General features: G+C 38.5%; 1 protein-coding gene across 1 annotated transcript in view; it reads left to right on the top strand.

Annotated features, from left to right (window-relative positions):
* LOC122452200 (dimethylaniline monooxygenase [N-oxide-forming] 3) overlaps positions 1–17385 on the top strand; it is a 32805-nt gene extending 15420 nt beyond the window's left edge. Inside the window, exons 4-9 of the mRNA XM_043485685.1 lie at positions 4947–5109; positions 5597–5739; positions 6812–7011; positions 11791–12146; positions 14620–14692; positions 15385–17385. Coding sequence (XP_043341620.1) covers positions 4947–5109; positions 5597–5739; positions 6812–7011; positions 11791–12146; positions 14620–14692; positions 15385–15727 — 1278 coding nt within the window. The 3' untranslated portion in view covers positions 15728–17385. The remainder of the gene's footprint in view (positions 1–4946; positions 5110–5596; positions 5740–6811; positions 7012–11790; positions 12147–14619; positions 14693–15384) is intronic.
* The last annotated feature ends 4970 nt before the right edge of the window (positions 17386–22355 follow it).

The raw sequence follows: 22355 nt of genomic DNA, 5'->3' as shown, positions 1-22355 counted from the left end.
CCTCGAGGGGATACAAGACTCTTCTGTAGTCTACTTCCCCACCTCTGGTGCACAGGCTGACTGACACTGCTCCTGTTCCACCTCAACATGCACTTGAAAAAAAATTCAAGGTGATTCTGTTTATAAGAGAGAGCTCTCGGTATGAAATGATCTTCTTCTGGGAAGAAAAAGAAAGCTCCTGAATATAGAAGATTTCTGTCAGTTCTTTTCACTTTGAGTTTTGGAAAAACAGTTAGCAACATAGGAAGTTAACCCCATTTGAATATATTTCAGACATGATCTTTTTATCCTGCTCCCTACCCTAATGATTACATACATATGAAAATAAAAAACTCAGTTGCAGAGAACTGAATCAACAGTTCTAGTTTAAATGTAATGAGATTTAAATTAAATGTAATGGTGAATGGTATTGTTTCCTTAATTTCTCTTTCTGTTTTTTCATTGTTAGTATATAGGAATGCAAGGGATTTCTGTGTGTTAATTTTATATCCTGCAACTTTACTATATTCGTTGATTAGTTCTAGTAATTTTCTGGTAGAGTCTTTAGGGTTTTCTATGTAGAGGATCATGTCATCTGCAAACAGTGAGAGTTTCACTTCTTCTTTTCCTATCTGGATTCCTTTTACTTCTTTTTCTGCTCTGATTGCTGTGGCCAAAACTTCCAACACTATGTTGAACAGTAGTGGTGAGAGTGGGCACCCTTGTCTTGTTCCTGATTTCAGGGGAAATGCTTTCAATTTTTCACCATTGAGGGTGATGCTTGCTGTGGGTTTGTCATATATAGCTTTTATTATGTTGAGGTATGTTCCTTCTATTCCTGCTTTTTGGAGAGTTTTAATCATAAATGAGTGTTGAATTTTGTCAAAGGCTTTCTCTGCATCTATTGAGATAATCATATGGTTTTTATCTTTCAATTTGTTAATGTGGTGTATTACATTGATTGATTTGCGGATATTAAAGAATCCTTGCATTCCTGGGATAAAGCCCACTTGGTCGTGGTGTATGATTTTTTTAATATGTTGTTGGATTCTGTTTGCTAGAATTTTGTTAAGGATTTTTGCATCTATGTTCATCAGTGATATTGGCCTGTAGTTTTCTTTTTTTGTGGCATCTTTGTCTGGTTTTGGAATTAGGGTGATGGTGGCCTCATAGAATGAGTTTGGAAGTTTACCTTCTTCTGCAATTTTCTGGAAGAGTTTGAGTAAGATAGGTGTTAGCTCTTCTCTAAATTTTTGGTAGAATTCAGCTGTGAAGCCATCTGGTCCTGGGCTTTTGTTTGCTGGAAGATTTCTGATTACAGTTTCGATTTCCGTGCCTGTGATTGGGTCTGTTAAGATCTTCTATTTCTTCCTGGTTCAGTTTTGGAAAGTTATACTTTTCTAAGAATTTGTCCATTTCATCCAAGTTGTCCATTTTATTGGCATAGAGCTGCTGGTAGTAGTCTCTTATGATCCTTTGTATTTCAGTGTTGTCTGTTGTGATCTCTCCATTTTCATTTCTAATTTTGTTAATTTGGTTCTTCTCTCTTTGTTTCTTAATGAGTCTTGCTAATGGTTTGTCAATTTTGTTTATTTTTTCAAGAAACCAGCTTTTAGCTTTGTTGATTTTTGCTATGGTCTCTTTAGTTTCTTTTGCATTTATTTCTGCCCTAATTTTTAAGATTTCTTTCCTTCTGCTAACCCTGGGGTTCTTCATTCCTTCCTTCTCTAATTGCTTTAGGTGTAGAGTTAGGTTATTTATTTGGCTTTTTTCTTGTTTCTTGATGTAAGCCTGTAATGCTATGAACCTTCCCCTTAGCACTGCTTTTACAGTGTCCCATAGGTTTTGGGTTGTTGTGTTTTCATTTTCATTCATTTCTATACATATTTTGATTTCTTTTTTGAATTCTTCTATGATTTGTTGGTTTATTCAGAAGCGTGTTTTACCTCCACATTTGAATTTTAAAATTTTTTTCCTGTAATGAATCTATTTAACTGACCTGTGGTCAGAAAAGATGACTGGAATGAATTTCAATTTTTGAATTTTCCAAGACTAGATTTTATGCCCGGATGTATCTATTCTGGAGAAGGTTCCATGTGCAAAACTTGAGAAAAAGGTGAAGTTGCTTGTTTTGGGGTAAACATGTCCTATAAGATATCAAATTAGGTCTAGCTGGTCCATTGTGTCATTTAAGGTTTGTGTTTCCTTTTTAATTTTCTGTTTAGTTGATCTATCCATAGTTGTGAGTGGGGTATTAAAGTCTCCCACTATTATTGTGTTACTATTAATTTCCTCTTTCATACTCGTTAGTGTTTGCCATACATATTGCGGTGCTCCTATGTTGGGTGCATATATATTTATAATTGTTATATCTTCTTCTTGGATTGATCCTTTGATCATTAGGTAGTGTCCTTCTTTGTCTCTTTTCACACCCTTTATTTGAAAGTCTATTTTATCTGATATGAGTATTGCGACTCCTGCTTTCTTTTGGTCTCCATTTGCATGAAATATTTTTTTCCATCCCTTCACTTTTAGTCTGTATGTGTCTCTTGTTTTGAGGTGGGTCTCTTGTAGACAGCATATATGGGGGTCTTGTTTTTGTATCCACTCAGCCAATCTTTGTCTTTTGGTTGGGGCATTCAACCCATTTACATTTAAGGTAATTATTGATAGGTGTGGTCCCATTGCCATTTACTTTGTTGTTTTGGGTTTCAACTTATACAACCTTTCTGCATTTCCTGTCTAGAGAAGATCCTTTAGCATTTGTTGAAGAGCTGGTTTGGTGGTGCTGAATTCTCTCAGCTCTTGCTTATCTGTAAAGCTTTTGAATTCTCCTTCATATCTGAATGAGATCCTTGCTGGATACAGTAATCTAGGTTGTAGGTTATTCTCTTTCATTACTTTCAGGACGTCCTGCCATTCCCTTCTGGCCTGGAGGGTTTCTATTGATAGGTCAGCTGTTATCCTTATGGGAATCCCTTTGTGTGTTATTTGTTGTTTTTCCCTTGCTGCTTTTAATATTTGTTCTTTGTGTTTGATCTTTGTTAGTTTGATTAATATGTGTCTTGGGGTGTTTTGCCTTGGGTTTATCCTGTTTGGGACTCTCTGGGTTTCTTGGACTTGAGTGGCTATTTCCTTCCCCATTTTAGGGAAGTTTTCAGCTATTATAGGATTTGGAATATTAAAGAACTTGTAGGATGAAAAAGAATGGTAGAACAATGAAAATTTTATTTGTGAAATTACAGAAATTTTGTCCACTATTTTAAAACATTGTCATCATTTTAGTACCATTTGCTCTTAGTAGTTTGGCATTTAATACTGTAAAACTTGATTTGCTTTAAAAATTGTTTACAATGCTTTGTAATAATCTTCCTTATCCAGTGCCTTTAACCTTGATTTGATATATTTGTAGCTTTGGTTATCCTTCCTTACATCCTGTAATGTCTTCATAGCCTAGACTTAAATTTAAAAAAAAAGTCAGTTTGGTCAAGTGAAGAAGTAGCAATTATCTGCCAATGCTTTGGGAAAATAAGTAATGTTGTCTATGGAGGCCAGGCATCTTAGTTCATTCAGAAATATAAATGGGACAAACTTTTAACCCCTGAATATATAGTTGTGATCCAGTCAGACAAAGCCCTAATATTTCCAGCATTCTCTCTAGATTGACTGGGTTCAGGGCTAAATAAAAATAGAGATACAGAGAAATGCTTATTCAAAGGTAATAGTTAACTAACATTCAACTTCATGGAAAGATAAGTAATTGAGTTGAGATGAAGCAACTAACAATATGTTAAAGGTTAAAAATAATAGTTTGCAGCATTGTAACCTCTATTTGACATTTGAGTTCAGCTGTAATTACTGATAGCATTAAAAGGCCTTAATTTTTCTTGCTGGTAAAGGTACGTGTACTTAGGCTGATCATTTAGAGTAGTGTTTTAACATAGTATTACTGTGAAAAACATTCCATTACAAATTCACAAGCAAATTACTGCACATTTTAAAAATTGTACTTTTCAATTTACTGCAAGTATTTTAGGTCTCTGTCTTCAAATCATAGGTATTTTAATTTGGCAATGAATATGAAATTACTTTTTGACTTAAATGATCATGTTACTAAAATGCTTATTAATATTTTAAGAAGGTTGGAATCTCCATGTTTTTGGATTTAATATTTAAATTTTTATTACTTATTTTGATAGTATTTAGTAAGAGAAAATAGTACCCATGCAATTAAACAAATTAGAATATACTGTAAAGAATTTTTTTTTTAATTGTTGAAATTGGTCATCACTGGGGTTAAATTTTGGCCTGGTATTCGCTTACAATATACATTAACACATTTAATTATGAAGTAAAATAGTCTTAAGTATGATGTATGATGCACCTATATATAAATGAAAATGGTGTGCACAAAGACACTTTACTGTGGGAACTGAACTGGAAGATTTATGAAAGCATGTGAAATTGCACCTAAAATTGTGTTGTTAGTGACTATGCTAAATTTATTGTACTTGATGAATGAATGTATTTAGTCTAGTCAAAGTTACTTTGGTTTAAATGTCTAAACAATGTCTTTTTTTTAAAAATGTGTAATTTGTACTATTGATGAGGGGGGTATTCTTGGACTGCAGGGGTTGTTGTCAATGTGTGATTTGTGTTTTTATAGAGTCATCTAATGTGATATATACCAATTTTTATATAAGTGATATTTAGGTAATTCTAATAACTGTATATTTGACCACCTATTAAAATGTTTTGCATTGGAAATAAAAAAAAATCATACAGATCATTTTATGCTGTGACTTATTAAAAAGGAATTTTGAATTTATAACTTGCACCTTCATAATGAATTAAGTATTTTTCCTAAGGCACTGTTAAGGATTTCCTTCATACTATTTGATGATGTTGGTGTCAAATCTGCCTGTTAGCATAGAATAAAGAAAATTATCTTTCTATGTTTCTCTTAGACAATTGTATCCAGTGTAAATAAGCGTCCCGATTTCTCAACCACTGGCCAATGGGATGTTATCACCGAAAAGGATGGTAAAAAGGAATCAGCTGTCTTTGATGCCGTAATGATTTGTTCTGGACATCATGTGTACCCCAACATACCTAAAGAGTCCTTTCCAGGTAAGGCCAACGTTTACGCTGCCATCCACACATCTTGCATGAAGAAATAACCTTGATAATGTCTTTCTTATATATACAAAAGTATAGTTTATAAAAGTACACATTAAATTAAAATATGCTTCTAATGTATCTAATGGGGTTCCCAGGCAGCTCAGTGGTAAAAGAATCTGCCTGCCAATGCAGGAGATGCAGTAACTCTCCTCCTGGGTCAGAAAGATCCCCTGGAGGAGGGCATGGCAACCCACTCCAGTATTCTTGCCTAGAGAGTCCCGTGGACAGAGGAGCCTGGTGGGTTACGGTCCATAGGGTCGCAAAGAGTTAGACATGACTGAGCACATATATCTATACAATTAGATATACTGTATCTAATATAGTTTAAGTATTAAAATTCCTATTACTGCAACCGTATTCACTGACAAGTTCTGTTATAGCAGTTTTTTTAAGTGAAAATCAAAATAATTCATATGTTTTCCACTTTTTCACTCAGGAATAAAACTTTTTAAAGGCGAATGCTTCCACAGCCGGGACTATAAAGAACCAGGAATCTTCAAGGGGAAGCGAGTCCTGGTGATTGGTCTGGGGAACTCGGGCTGTGACATCGCCTCAGAACTCAGCCAAACAGCCGAAAAAGTATGCCTCCCTGAAATTCAGGGAACTATCTTTAAAGGGACAGCCATACCATTTTAAAAGGGTGAGGGGAGGGCAGAGTCCTTGATGCAAAGACTAAGTCGGGGTTCATATAGCTCAATTTCCTTTGGTAACAGGTGGGATTTTAAATAGCTTGATGTGGCAAAAGCAGAACATCAGCTGGAATGATGTCATTCAACAAGCTTCTTCTTTGGGATGTTTGGTGCCTAATGTGTCCAATAAATTCTTCCAAAACCAGTGGGATCATCAGACAAGCACTAGAAGAAATATGACCAGTATTCAGTTATTGGTAACCTACACCAGAGAATATTTGGCTAAAAGATGAAAATACCGAGGAAATGATTTGACAGGTGTTGATACTAAGATATCAGTTATAGTGCAGGAAGTTTATTTTGGAGTGCTCTCTGGATGAATACCTCTGAGGGAAGGGAAAGAAGTTTTCCTTTATTTACTCTGAAGCTAGGATAATCCTTTCAAATTGTCCCTAGTTGAAGTGAGAGGCTGGGTCATTTCTTTTTTTTTTTTTTCCAGTATAGATATTCGTTTTTATTTACATATATCACCTACCTTTTGATCCTCCCTCCCATCCCACTCCCATCCCACCTCTCTAGGTCATCACAGAGCACCTAGAGCATGTTATATGGAATATATATATGAGCATATATATATATGGAGCATATATATGAGCATATATATGGAATCTAGAAAAATGGTACAGATGAACCTATTTGCAGGGCAGGAATAAAGATACGGATGTAGAGAATGGACTTGTGGACACAGCAGGGGAAGGAGAGGGTGAGACAAATTGAGAGAGGCTAGGTCTTTGTCTTCCTCCCTCAACCAGTCACTGAATGCAGGGGATCCAAAAAGAGTATAAGATGTTGGGGGAGGCCCCCTCTTCACCAAAGCAACTCCCAGAGAGGGCTGAGAGCTGAGGGCTGCCTTCTGGGCACTGCCAGCAGTGGGGTAATAACTCCATTCCTAAAGGCAGATCTGAGGGGCATATCCACTACAAACAGTCACCACTTTAACAGTTGAACTGGTGTTTTTCAAGGTCATCATCAGCTCCCGAAGTGGCTCCTGGGTGATGAGCCGGGTCTGGGATGAAGGCTATCCATGGGACATGCTGATTGTCACTCGATTTGAAACATTCCTCAAGAATACGTTACCGACAGTCATCTCTGACTGGTGGTACATGAAGCAAATGAATGCCAGATTCAAGCACGAGAACTATGGCTTGATGCCTTTAAACGGGTAAAGCAGAGTTAAATATGAAATGCCTGCTAACTTTTATTTCACTGTCAACAACCCTAATGTGTGATACAACCCCCATACAAGTCAGAGTGAAGTAATCACCTGTCACATTTCAGAGGACAAAGAATTGCAAAAATTAGGAGTGTTTTCCTGTTTCACAATTCTCCTTACCAGATTTGCACAGCTGGACAGTTATATAATAGGTCAAGAATTTTAGTCCCTAGAGTGATGATAATAATAGTTAACATGTTTTTAAGTACTTAATACATGTCAGAGCCTTATTAAGTCTCAGACGTACATTATCTCACTTTACTTTCACAACGCCTATGAAAAAGTGAAAGTGTTAGGGTCGGTTGTGTCCAGCTCTTTTTGACCCTATGGACTGTAGCCCACCAGGCTCTTCTGTCTTTGGGATTCTCCAGGAAAGAATACTGGAGTAGGTTGCCATTCCCTTCTCCAGGAGACCTTCCCAACTCGGGGATCAAACCCCAGTCTCCTGCATTGCAGGCAGATTCTTTACCATCTGAGCCAAGCAGGGGAGCCACAGCAACTATGATGATGGCTCTATTATAATCTTCATTTTAGAGAGGAGAAAACTGTGGTTTACCAAAGCCACACAGCTGGGAAGTCAGAAATAGCAACTGAAACAAGTCCAGATTTGCTGACTCCAAAGTGCCTCACTCATAGCCGCCTTGCTCTAAAGCCTCTTTCTTAACTTCAGAGCTAAGCAAGGCAGGACTTGGCGCTTCCCTCTCATTCAGCTCAATTCAGTCACTCAGTCGTGTCCAACTCTTTGCCACCCCATGGACTGCAGCATGCCAGGCTTCCCTGTCCATCACCAACTCCTGAAGCTTGCTCAAATGCATGTCCATCGAGTCGGTGATGCCATCCAACCATCTCAGCCTCTGTCATCCCCTTCCCCTCCTGCCTTCAATCTTTCCCAGAATCAGGGACTTTTCCAATGAGTCAGTGCACTGCATCAGGTGGCCAAAGTATTGGAGTTTCAGTTTCAGCATCAGTCCTTTCAATGAATACTCAGGACTGATTTCCTTTAGGACTGACTGGTTGGATGTCCTGGTAGTCCAAAGGACTCTCAAGAGTCTCCTCCAACACCACAGTTCAAAAGCATTAATTCTTCAGCGCTCAGTTTTCTTTACGGTCCAACTCTCACATCCATACATGACCACTGGAAAAACCATAGCTTTGACTAGATGGACCTTTGTTGGCAAAGTACTATTTCTGCTTTTTAGTATGCTATCTAGGTTGTTCATAACTTTTCTTCCAAGGAGCAAGTGTCTTTTAATTTCATGGCTGCAGTCACCATCTGCAGTGATTTTGGAGCCCAAGAAAATAAAGTCTCTCAAAAAAGTTTCCATTGTTTCCCCATCTATTTGCCATGAAGTGACGGGACCAAATGCCATGATCTTAGTTTTCTGAATGCTGAGTTTTAAGCCAACTTTTTCACTCTCCTCTTTCACTTTCATCAAGAGGCTCTTTAGTTCTTCACGTTCTGCCATAAGGGTGGTGTCATCTGCATATCTGAGGTTATTGATATTTCTCCTGGCAATCCTGATTCCAGCTTGTGCTGCATCCAGCTTGGCATTTCACATGATGTACTCTGCTTATAAGTTAAATAAATAGGGTGACAATATACAGCCTTGATGTACTCCTTTCCCGATTTGGAACGAGTCTATTGTTCCATGTCCAGTTCTAACTGTTGCTTCCTGACCTGCATACAGATTTCTAAAGAGGCAGGTCAGGTGGTCTGGTATTCCCATCTCTTGAAGAATTTTCCACAGTTTGTTGTGATCCACACAATCAAAGGCTTTGGTGTAGTCAATAAAACAGAAGTAGATGTTTTTCTCTCTCACTTTTTTGATGATCAAACAGATGTTGGCAATTTGATCTTTGGTTCCTCTGCCTTTTCTAAATCCGGTTTAGACATCTGGAAGTTTACCGTTCACATACTGTTGAAGCCTGGCTTGGAGAATTTTGAGCTTTACTTTGTTAGCGTGTAAGATGAGTGCAATTGTATGGTAGTTTGAGCATTCTTTGGCATTGCCTTTCTTTGGGATTGGAATGAAAACTGACCTTTTTCAGTCCTGTGGCCACCACTGGGTTTTCCAAATTTGCTGGCATAATGAGTATAGAACTTTCACAGCATCATTTTTTAGGATTTGAAATAGCTCAACTGGACTCCATCACTACCACTAGCTTTGTTCATAGTGATGTTTCCTAAGGCCCACTTGACTTCACATTCATTACCTCATTGCATCATTCATTACCTTTGCTCTCATTACCTGCCCCTTAATGGAGCCCTTCCACCGAACTATGGCCACAATATTTTCATCTTCAGCCTTCTCCTCACTCTCTCCTATAATATCCTCCAAGCCAGTCACATGATAAGAAATTGGACATGGGTGAAAACCCCAAGTTCTAAGCTGTTTACATCAAAGTTAATTCATTAAGTCAACACATAGTTACTAAGCATTTATTATGTGCCAGGACCTGTGGATATAGCAGTGAACAAACTCATAAAATCCCTATCCTCATGGGGCTTACGTTCTAATAATGGGAAACAGACACAAATAGCTCAAAATTGTATATACCAAAGAGAAAAAATAAGGCAGACAAGGGTAACAGGGAATGACACTAAGACAATTTTAAACAATGCTTAGAGAAGGTCTCACTGAAAAAGCTTTCAAGCAAATTTCTGAAGGAGATGAGAAAATGATCCAGAAGGGTATCTTGAAAAGACTATTCTAGACAGTAGAAACAGCTAGGACATCATCTCTTCAGGGGTATGACTGGCATGTTTGACAAAATACAGTGGCTTCTTTTCTTGGAGAAGAAGACTGGGGAGAATAGCAGGAAATGAAACCAGAGACATCAAAATAACCAGCTGACACTGGGTCTTGGAAGCCATTGTAAAGGCTCTGGCCTTTACTCTGAATGCAGTGGGAAACCATAGCAGGCATTTGACCAAACTGGAGACAAGGTCTAAGTTAGTTTGAAGAGATCGCTTTGGCTGTTATGGTCATAACTCACTGTAGGGGGTCAAGGAAGGAAGTGGAAAGACTGGTTAAGAGGCTATTATCAAAAACCCAGATGAGATGGGATGGTGGCCTGAACTGATCATCAGTGCTCAGAAGTTGTCAGATTGGGATAGAGTTTGAAGGTAAACTGAACAGGATTTTCTGTTCGATTAAATAGCAAATGTGAAAGCAAACAAAATGTCAAGGATGTCTTTCAGACTTTTGGTCTGAGCAAGGGAGCAAAGATGGAGGTGATGTCTACTGAGATGTGGACAACCATGGCAGGAGCAGAGGTTTAGTTTTAAATGTATTAAAGTTGGAATGCCTGTTCGGGATTTGCATAGAAGAACGTGGAACGGCAGTGGGGTACATAAGACAGAAGAGAGATTCAAACCCTAAGTTTAAAATGTGGGCTGGTCAGAATATAGATAGTATTTAAATAAATGAAAACTAGATGACATCTCTTGAAGAATGAATGTCAATAGAGAAGACAAAAGACCTGAGGCATGTCACTATTTAGAGGTCTGGAGGAGAAGAATTCAGCAGGGGACACTGAGAAGAAATAGCGAGGTATAGCGAGGTAGGTAGAAAGGAATCAAGAGTGAGTGATGACGTGAAAGCAAAACAAACAGAGTGTTTCAAGGAGGAGGAAACCATCAAGTGTGAGTTTATTAATAAATTGGGTAAAATAAGGAGTAAGAGTAGACCACTGGAACTGGTGGCTTGCAGATCCTGGTGGCCTTGACAAAGGAAGTTTCAACATGGAAGTGAGTTTAAGATAAATGGCAGATAATTCGAGCAGTTGAATCCAGCCTTCTTCCAACCAGCAGTCCAACCAGTCTCATTGTCTGGCTCAGTTTCCTCCGCAGTAGCATCTATCTATGGCTTTCTCTCTCACACACACAGTTCCCATCATCCTACATAAGAACCATGTCTTTTCTTCCAAAATTATTCGGTTCACCCCTAAGGCAGAATTCTGTGCACTCACTAGAGATATTACTGAATAAAAAATAATCGAAAGCTCTCTCTTTCCAGATTTCCAGTTTCTCTTTCTTCTCCAGGCCTTATTTAAGTTCCTAGACCATCACTTCCTCACCTGACATGGCTTTGTCTGCATGGGGTTCACACTTCACCCTCTATGATAGAACCTGGCTGCAGCCTTCCACCTTTGTCTTCTTTCCTCCTATTTGATCTTCTTTACATCACAATGGTCACTTTGGATTATATTACATTAAGAATAATGGCTAACATTTCGAGCACTATCTATGTGCTACAAACTGCGCCAAATTCTTTATATTACTTAGGTCAGCCGATGACCTGAGATAGGTATAGCTGTTATCGCCACTTCAGGTGAGGAAGATAAGGCAAGAGAAATTAGGAAAATCTAATTTGATCAAGGTTCACAGTTAATTAAGGTTCACAGTAGCAAAGAAATAAATTTAAAGACCCAGGTACTCTGACCTTTGTTTTTCCTGATACAGGGGATATGGTCTGAGTGCTTATTCTGGAATTTGGGGAGAGTTCTGTGGGAAAAGGGAGAAAGATTATAGGAAATAGAGACGGGATTAGCAAAAACCAACTTTTGTTACTCCACAATGTGGCCTTACATAAGTTTTATCTATCAGTCATGTTGATGACACTCCATGGCACATTAAAAAATCTTAGGTAGGTTTTTCCTATCAATTAATTATGAACCAATAAAAAAAAGGAAATGGTACTGTTCTAATGCTTGTTTTCCATACAGCATCCTGAGGAAAGAGCCTGTGTTCAATGACGAACTCCCAGCTCGCATTTTATGTGGCATTGTGACCATTAAGCCAAACGTGAAGGAGTTTACAGAGGATTCAGCTATTTTTGAGGATGGGACAGTGTTTAAGGCCATTGACTGTGTCATCTTTGCAACAGGCTACAGTCATGCCTACCCCTTCCTTGATGACTCCATCATTAAGAGCAGAGACAATGAGGTCACCTTATTTAAAGGCATCTTTCCGCCTCCACTGGAGAAGCCAACCTTGGCTGTGATTGGCCTTGTCCAGTCACTTGGAGCTGTCATCCCCACTACTGACCTGCAGTCTCGCTGGGCAGTACAAGTAATTAAGGGTAAGTAGGCAAAGATGTTCATTGATGGGGAAGATGAGAATGCCTTTGAATCTTTAGGAAAACAATATTCCTATTAACAAGCAACAAATCCTAGGTCCCACCGAGTTTCCAGAATCTATAATTCTATATTTTTGGTACTATATTTTATAAGCAATTAAAAATATATTGGATTGTCACAAACAATAGTACAAGACAATGATTCAAGAGTGTTTTTGTGATTTATAACTCCTTGCATGCTCAGTCGCTTAAGTCGTATCTGACTCTTTGTGACCCCATGGACCATACCCTGCCAGGTTACTCTGTCCATGGGATTCTCCAGGGCAAGAAAACTGGAGTGGCTTGCCACTTCCTCTTCCAGGGGATCTTCCCAACCCAGGGCTTGAACTCGCATGTCTTATGTCTCCTGCATTGGCAGATGGGTTCTTTACCACTGGCACCACCTGTTAAACCCTATAACTCCTTAATTGTCAATTACCCAAGACCTTTCATTAAACTTGAGAACACCAGAGCTTCTCATCTTAGGTTCAGAAGAACTTTATAAAATTAAGATTTTCAAAACTCAATAGAATGACATTGCTTGAAAGTTTAATGAAAGAAGATGTTTCAAAGTCAATCCAGCAACTTTAAATATCCACATTCATGAAAAAAAAGTATGATTTCTGGTAAGGAGGTGGCTCTCTTGCCCTGTTTTCTTCCTTGCCATATATCAGATGAGGACCAGCAGTGGATCAGTAGAAGCAGAAAGCATTTGGTGTTGTAGACAGTCTCTAAGGTAAAGGAATACTAAGTCCCTGTATTTTAAAAAGAAAAAAGAAACAATGAACTTGATTGGGGTCAAGCAAGGAAGGCAGACAGCATCATCCAGCCCCAAGTACTGGAATCAGATTCACATTAAGGTTTGAATGCCATTGCGGGCAGATTCAGATAATAAAACCAAGCTATGGTTAAAGAACAAATCAAGATATCAAAGTGTAAAGTGCAAAATCTGGTTGGTCTTAAACCTGAAACTTCTGGATAATGAATCTTAGCAGGTCTGCTTCCTTTGAAGCCACATGTAAGCCACAAGTCAGCCAATCCTACCTGACTTGTTGGGGTTTAAATGCTCTTTTATCCTGGATATTTGAACCTGCAACTACATATCCTGCATCATCACTCACCACCAGGCTCCCAACCACATCATTATAGTCCTACATATCAGCAATCTCTCTAAATCTTCTTCACTCCCCTGGTTCCAAGCAGAGATGTGTTGCAGGGTGATGTTTCTCCAGCAAAGCAGCAGCCAAGAAAGTGATGGAATGAAATCCTACTTAGAACTGAACTCAGGATTCAGGTTCAGAGAGACTGGCATTAAAATGTAGGTCTTAATTGCTTATAAAATATTCACTTACTCTCTGTGAAGATACTAGTTATAACCTGGGCCCTGAAGAAAAGAGACAGGGCAGAGACCCAGCCAACAGAGAACTGATGCAAAGACTCAGTCTTAGGGAAAATGAGAGATAAGGCAAACAACCCAATTTGAGGGAATTGGGTTACCAGACCAAGAGGTCAGTTACAAGCAGCCCAATGGCAGTAGCTGGTGGACTACAGAACATAGCCTTTTCTCTATCTCTCCTCTTGCCCAAGGACAGAACCAGTTCCAAGGTTTGGAACAACACCATGTTGACAGACTGTTCTTGTGATTCCGCCTGTAGGGATTTCAGGAACAGAGAGTCATTGTAGGTCTTGAGCAATCAGAGCTAGACTGGAAATTCCAGTCTTGTTCCAGGTGATCACAAGTTGCCAAAGAAACCACACTAGATTTGAAGCATCTCCGAGTACAAGAGTTTGGGTCTAGGTTTTAGAGAATTCTGTAAGTTAATGCCAGGAAGAGCCTGAAATCCTGGGGCAGCCCCAACTCAGATTTGGCCTCTCAGGACCTCCCTATGTCCTTGGTGACTTGTGGACAGTCCACATCCACAGTCTCATTCAGGAGCTGTTGGCTTTCCAGAGAGAAACTTGTAGCTTCACTAAATTCTCTATCTTATCTGTTGGAAATTCCCTTTGGGGGCAAAGCAAGATAACTTCCTATGAAGATCTGTTTGTTAAATCTCAAAAAAAACCAGATGTCAATATACCTTTGACTATAATTTATTAGATGACATACTTAAAAATAAAGCTGAGAGAGTAGAATATAATCCTTCAAACTGATTTTTAAATCCAAAAACCAGTTTAAGAGCAAAGATAGAAAGATGAAAGGTTATTTGGTTTTAATCACTGTGAAAATAATCATCTCTGAGAAGATTAAGAATGACTTATATGTTTGTCTCAGAATGACTCCCTGGTTATTTGTTCAAGATTTTATTTTGCTAGATAATGACAACACAATTTGAAAATACTAATGTGATTCACAACTCATTATTAAAAAAGAAACATTGCAGGCTGGTCCTATGCCAGACTTATTTAACTATTATCATGTCTTTCCTTTTTTTTTTAGGAACTTGCCCTTTGCCTTCTGTCAAGGACATGATGAATGATATTGATGAAAAAATGGGGAAAAAGCTCAAATTGTAAGAGCATCTATGGTAAAGGGGATCTAGAATTTTCATAGCAAAATCTGAATTTGTGAATACTTAGTATTGTTTTAGTCTTGAATAGTCCTCAGTGGAGCCATTAGGGTGACAGCTATGAGCTAAATTCAGCCATTCAACAAATAGTTATCAAGGATCTACTTTGCACCTGATATGCCACTAAATCCTGTTTCAGCCCTCCATAGCTCCTGCAATATATCATAAAAAGGAGACCCAGAAAGATTAAAAATCAGAGAAGTTTGGGAACACATGAATGTGGACTTCTATTTTCTAGCTCATAAATCCTCTGAAATGTAAGGATGCCTTCCAACAGGTGGCTCTAATAAAATGACTCTGCCATATAAGAACTAGTCAGAAGAACTGGACTCCAGTCCTACCTCTGTCACTAATCAACTCAGTGGCCATGAATTAATAACTTCCCTTGAGCAAGAGACAATTCCTCTACTTGTAAATGTGGATTAAGATGCCTTTCTCAGCGGCTTTATTGTGTTGTGAAATGTCAAAGTGAGATCAGTATGAAAGTCCGTCAGTAAAATCTACGAAGTACTATATAATGAGCAATAATCCCCTTACCAACAAAAGGATAGATGTTGATTTGCATGGATAAAAAGGTGTTCTTGTTTCTACACAAAGCTCAGATAACCACAGTCTTGTTTCTCTCCCTCCTCTAGGTTTGGCAAAAGTGATACCATACAAACGGATTATATTGTTTATATGGATGAACTTGCCTCCTTCATTGGGGCAAAGCCCAACATCCCATGGCTGTTTCTCACCGATCCAAAGTTGGCGTTGGAGGTTTACTTTGGTCCTTGTACCCCATACCAGTTTAGGCTGGTGGGCCCAGGAAAGTGGCCAGGAGCCAGGAACGCCATCCTGACCCAGTGGGACCGGTTACTGAAACCCATGACGACCAGAGTGGTTGGGAGTCCTCTGAAGCCTTGCTTATTTTGCAACTGGTTCAGACCAGTTCTTATTTCTGTTGTATCAATTGCTGCTTTCATTGTGTTGTTCTAACCATCACTCTATCTGGGATTCTGAACATTACTAACAATATCTGGGAAGAAACTTCACTATATAAAAATTAAGAATTTCACATCTCCTATTTTCCTATTCAGTGGGCATTAGTAAGACAGTACTATCGCTAGGCTTCTAAATAAGCGCATATAAGAATCATGGCATGATCTAAAGAGCATTTATCATTTCCCCTTAATTTTCACTAACATTTCTTAATTCCATAACATTTTGTAGTTAGATATATGCTTTTTAACTTAACTCATCTGAAATATTTGACATGATTCCTTTTCTCCTTTAACAGTCTTTGAAATACATATTTCAAATCTAAACAGTGAGTAAATTAAGCAGAGTAGTCACAATATGATAGTCTCAGCCTGATTTTACAAACCATTCACCAGGATCAAGGGGAGAATTTGGTTATTTGGCTATTATATTCTATTTTTGTTTTCTGCTGTGTCCTCCAGGCAATTCCTCTTGTTCCCTGGCCAAGAAAAGTAGCATGAAGATCCTGTCTGTAATGAAAGTTAGCAAGAAGTAACTCATTTTATTTATATTCTCAATAAAGAAACAAACTTTCACATGTAGCAGCAAGATAAGGACAACAGCAACAATGAGTGGAGCACCAAATATACCTTTTAACTGAATGGAAAGTCATAAAAAATTAAGTCTTTAGCCAAAGCTGTGACCCAAGTCTAATAAAACCTGATATGGATCATATAGAATTATATCCCTTATGGAATGTAGTACCAAAATAAATCTAAAATGTTACTTTTAAAGTATTATTACATGTTACAATTAAATTTTGATAGTTAAAAATGTTTGACATTATGGAGCAGATAAAATAATCCATTAGCATCATCAGTTACCAGGGGGTTCTTCATATTGTTTAACTCTATATTTCTTATTACATCTTCAATTTTTTTCCAGACGAACATTATTATTTTTAAAAATTGTGTTATATTTGGTTATGAAGGAACAGACACAGATTTGGGGGAAAATACTATTGTATCTTTCTTCTTCACTATTCCTTTCTCTATTATAAAATACTTAACAAAACCCTGGAACCTGTCAAACCTCTACCAGTTCCTAATAACCACACAAAAAGTCCTGCTAGGCTCAGAAGTCAGGATAGCCCAAGCAGAACAGCCCCTTTAACCTGTCAGAGACTGAGGACACACCCATACCTTCATCTATAGCTAGAGCCAGTAGAGCAACAAGAGGAGGAGACCACGTTTTTCTCTAACACTTTCTTCTTTTCTTTTTTTAATTCTCTTGGTATTTTAATCTTCAGAGCTAAGATTTATTATGGATGCTGCTATACACAGCAGCAGAATTTAAATCATTCCCTTTTCCTAACTATTTAAGTCAATGGACATGAGCCAGTGAAGGATAGGGAAGCCTGGCGTGCTGCAGTCCATGGGGTTGCAAAGAGTCGGACACAACTGAGTGACTGAACAACAAAGCAGAGTAGCATTCTGCTTTGAAGTTCTTCTTACAAGATGTGAAATATTCCTAAATATTCCCAAGTGACACAGAACTTTTCTGGAAACCCTATGGCCTAAATGGAATCAAGTAAACAAATTAAATACAGCTCATAAAATTTATTTTGTTGAAGTTATAAATGCTAGTGCACAAAATAAATTGAAGACTAAAATTGATATGATACAGTTTCTGTTATTCTTCCTCATATGATTCTTTAAGTTTTGTAAACACTAATTGGCTCATGAAGGATAGAATATTCTTCCTAAACTATTATAGCCAACATACTCTTTTTACTCTTTTTAAAATTAATTTTTATTGGAGTATAGAAACTAATAAAATTGTTAGTTTCTACTGTACAGAAAATGAATCACCGATATGTACACATATATCCCCCTCCTTTCGGACTTGCTTTCCGTTTAGGTTACCACAGCACATTAAGTAGAGATATACTCTCTTAATAGTCCTATTAACATTTATCTATTCCTGTAACAAGCGCTTCCCAGGTGGTTCAACAGTAAAGAATCTGACTGCCAATGCAGGAGACTCAGGAGACACGGGTTCGATTACTGGATCAGGAAAATCTCCCGGAGGAGGAAATGGCAGTCCACTCCACTGGAGTATTCTTGTGGAGTGAATCCACTGCAAGTATTCTTGCAGGAGAATCCCATGGACAGAGAAGCCTGGGGGGGGGCGGGGGGGAGCGGGGGAGGGGGGCAGTGGGGGCGGCGCTACAAGTCCATAGGGTCACAAAGAGTTGGATATGACTAAGCATGCTCACACACATACCCATAGGAAACTGAACTATTTCAATGTCTTAATTACTTTGTACATAACATTGCTGATATGTCACTTCAGTCACGTCCGACTCTGTGCGACCCCATAGACAGCAGCCCACCAGGCTCCACCGTCACTGAGATTCTCCAGGCAAGAACACTGGAGTGGGTTGCCATTTCCTTCTCCAATGCATGAAAGTGAAAAGTGAAAGTGAAGTCGCTCAGTCTTGTCCGACTCCTAGCGACCCCATGGACTGCAGCCTACCAGGCTCTGCCATTCATGGGATTTTCCAGGCAAAAGGACTGGAGTGGGTTGCCATTGCCTTCTCCAGCACATAACATTAATGATTCTCAATTATTCATTTCTGCATATTTAACTCTGATAAGACTAAATGTGTGTGTGTGTGTGTATGTGTATTTCAACTGACTTACAGAATTTGAACATATGAAGCATACAAGATTATTTTCACTCCCAGTTTCATCTATAAATTCTTACCAATTCTTTAAAGTACACAGTCAGATATTAAAAATAAAAGCAAATACAATTTTTTTTGTACAGCTGACAAAGCTATGCTGATTAGGTATGAAACTGACCTGCAGGATCACAGGATTATTGGCCACATCCAGTTATCATAATGGGAGGAAGGGCCTTGAAAGAGGTTTTGGCAATTCAGCCATTTAGAATCATCCAGCTTCTGAAACCAGGTAGTAGATTTTGGTCAAAATCTACTGAAGTCAATGCCAATCTTCAGTGTATTTAACTACCAATCTTCTTCACTTTCTCTTTTCTGGCCTTTCATTTTCCTCTATCTTTCTCTCCTTTCTTCTCTGTTAACATTCTTTCTTCTTCTTTTCTTTCTTCAACTTCTTTGTCTTTCTTCTTCCCCTTCTGTCTTTCTTTTTCCTTTTCCTTCAGCAGAAATGGAGGCAGGAGCACTCACTTCAGAGGACTCTTAGATCTTCCCACATGCTAACCCCAAACAGTCTTCCAAAAAGTGAGCATGCTCCCCTAGGCACAACCATGCAAGATGCTCTGATGAAAATGCTGAGTTAAATATCACCCTTTCAGTCTATATTTAAATATATTCAGTCAGGTACACAGTCTGGTATGTAACAGAGAACTGGAAAAAAAAAAAAAAAACTAACTTTGCTTTGAGCAAGCAGAAACACTTTTTATAGAAATCAAGTCTTTGTGTTCTCAGCTGTCCAAGATTTTCAGAATTTGCTAGAATCTGCTATAATGTTAGAGTAATAATTAAACCTTAATTAGTCCTCAGAATGACACCAATAATACAGAGATTCTCCAGAAGTCAAGAGAAGTCTAGTTTTTCTATATGAACAATTTTTCTAATGAACAACTGTCAAAAATACTACAAAAACTGTAACTTATCATAAAAAGTTATATAGCAAAAACTAAAACTTTTAGCATAAAAGAATATAATGCAATATTGCTTATATAGTCAAAAGATAACTACAGGTTTTATTACTAAAATAGGGATTTATAATACCCTACCCATACCCTAAGATTCAGCGGCAAGTTCAATCTTTAAAGATAGAAAATTTCTTTCAGTTCTATCAGAGTGAATTTCATTTGGAGACAACACTAAAATGATACGCGTGAGGCCCTTTATGAATATAAGTCTTGGACCAAGAGGTCTCTCTGATGGCCCTTCTAATCAGGATCTTAAAAGTCAGTGGTCCTCAACACAATCCAATACAATATCCAATACAATACCTGCCAGGAGTCATTATGGGAGATCCCACCCATGACAAGGTCATGAGGAGAAGACCTGAAACGCAAGGCTGTTCAGGCTACAAGGGACCCTCCAGGTTGACCCTGGCCTCTACCTAACCCTGTAGCCTCCTCCTCTTGCTGTTGTCCTTGTTCTTCCTGTTGCAGATCTTTGCATTGCCTGCTGAGGCTCCCCTGCTTCTCTTTCACTAAATAAAGGCCAACATAGAACCCTAATTAATAAATCTCCTGGACGCTGGTTGCCTATGAAGGGGCCAAGGATGAAGGAAATGTTTCAAGTAAAAACCCTTTTGCTGGCACTCTGGCTTGTTTGGCAAATGTGTACTAATGCACACGACTGCTCACAACACCTTAATCATAAACAAAATAAAGAACCTGATCACAGGGGAGGAGCCAAGATGGTGGAGGAGTAGGACGGGGAGACCACTTTCTCTCCTACAAATTCATCAAAAGAATAACTGAACGCAGAGCAAACTTTGCAAAACAACTTCTGATTGCTAGCTGAGGTCATCAGGCGCCCAGAAAAGCAGCCCATTGTCTTCGAAAGGAGTGCTGTATAGCTGGAGAAGTCCTGAGACTACAGGAAGAATAAAACTGAAATCCAGAGGCAGGAGACTTAAGCCCAAAACCTGAGAACACCAGAAAACTCCTGACTACATGGAACTTTAAGTAATAAGTGACCGTCCAAAAGCCTCCATACCTGCACTGAAACCAACCACCACCCAAGAGCCAATAAGTTTTAGAGCAAGACATACCATGCAAATTCTCCAGCAATGCAGGAACATAGCCCTGAACGTCAACATACAGGCTGCCCAAGGTCACACCTAACACATAGACCCATCTCAAAACTCATTACTGGGCACTCCATTGCTCTCCAAAGAGAAGAAATCAAGTTCCACACACCAGAATACTGACGCAAGCTTCCCTAACCAGGAAACCTTGACAAGCCAATCGTCTAACCCCACCCACTGGGTAAATCCTCCACAATAAAAAGGAACCACAGACCTCCAGAATACAGAAAGCCCACTCCAGACACAGCAATCTAAACAAGATGAAAAGGCAAAGAAATACCCAACAGGTAAAGGAACAAGAAAAATGCCCACCAAGTCAAACAAAAGAGGAGGAGATAGGGAATCTACCTGAAAAAGAATTTAGAATAATGATAATAAAAATGATCAAAAATCTTGAAAACAAAATGGAGTTACAGATAAATAGCCTGGAAACAAAGATTGAAAAGATTCAAGAACTGTTTAATAAAGACCTAGAAGAAATAAAAAAGAGTCAATTAAAAATGAATAATGCAATGAATGAGATCAAAAACACTTTGGAGGGAACCAAGAGTAGAATAACGGAGACAGAAGATAGGATAAGTGAGGTAGAAGATAAAATGGTGGAAATAAATGAAGCAGAGAGGAAAAAAGAAAAAAGGATCAAAAGAAATGAGGACAACCTCAGGGACCTCTGGGACAATGTGAAACACCCCAACATTCGAATCATAGGAGTCCCAGAAGAAGAAGACAAAAAGAAAGGCCATGAGAAAATACTCGAGGAGATAATAGCTGAAAACTTCCCTAAAATGGGGAAGGAAATAGCCACCCAAGTCCAAGAAACCCAGAGAGTCCCAAACAGGATAAACCCAAGGCGAAACACCCCAAGACACATATTAATCAAATTAACAAAGATCAAACACAAAGAACAAATATTAAAAGCAGCAAGGGAGAAACAACAAATAACACACAAAGGGATTCCCATAAGGATAACAGCTGATCTATCAATAGAAACCCTCCAGGCCAGAAGGGAATGGCAGGACGTACTGAAAGTAATGAAAGAGAATAACCTACAACCTAGATTACTGTATACCAGCAAGGATCTCATTCAGATATGAAGGAGAATTCAAAAGCTTTACAGATAAGCAAAAGCTGAGAGAATTCAGCACCACCAAACCAGCTCTTCAACAAATGCTAAAAGATCTTCTCTAGACAGGAAATGCAGAAAGGTTGTATAAACGTGAACCCAAAACAACAAAGTAAATGGCAACGGGACACACCTATCAATAATTACCCTAAATGTAAATGGGTTGAATGCCCCAACCAAAAGACAAAGATTGGCTGAATGGATACAAAAACAAGACCCTATATATGCTGTCTACAAGAGACAACCACCTCAAAAACAAGTAGACACATACAGACTAAAAGTGAAGGGCTGGAAAAAAATATTTCATGCAAACGAGACTCCAAAAGAAAAGCAGAGTCGCAATACTCATATCAGATAAAATAGACTTTCAAATAAAAGCTGTGAAAAGAGACAAAGAAGGACACTACATAATGATCAAAGGATCAATCCAAGAAGAAGATATAACAATTATATATATATATGCACCCAACATAGGAGCACCGCAATATGTACGGCAAACACTAACGAGTATGAAAGAGGAAATTAATAGTAACACAATAATAGTGGGAGACTTTAATACCCCACTCACAACTATGATAGATCAACTAAACAGAAAATTAACAAGGAAACACAAACTTTAAATGACACAATGGACCACCTAGACCTAATTGATATCTATAGGACATTTCACCCCAAAACAATCAACTTCACCTTTTTCTCAAGTGCA

Source organism: Cervus canadensis, chromosome 13, assembly GCF_019320065.1.
Source record: "Cervus canadensis isolate Bull #8, Minnesota chromosome 13, ASM1932006v1, whole genome shotgun sequence".
NCBI classification, from domain to species: domain Eukaryota; kingdom Metazoa; phylum Chordata; class Mammalia; order Artiodactyla; family Cervidae; genus Cervus; species Cervus canadensis.
This window is presented reverse-complemented; position numbering and strand designations above follow the sequence as displayed.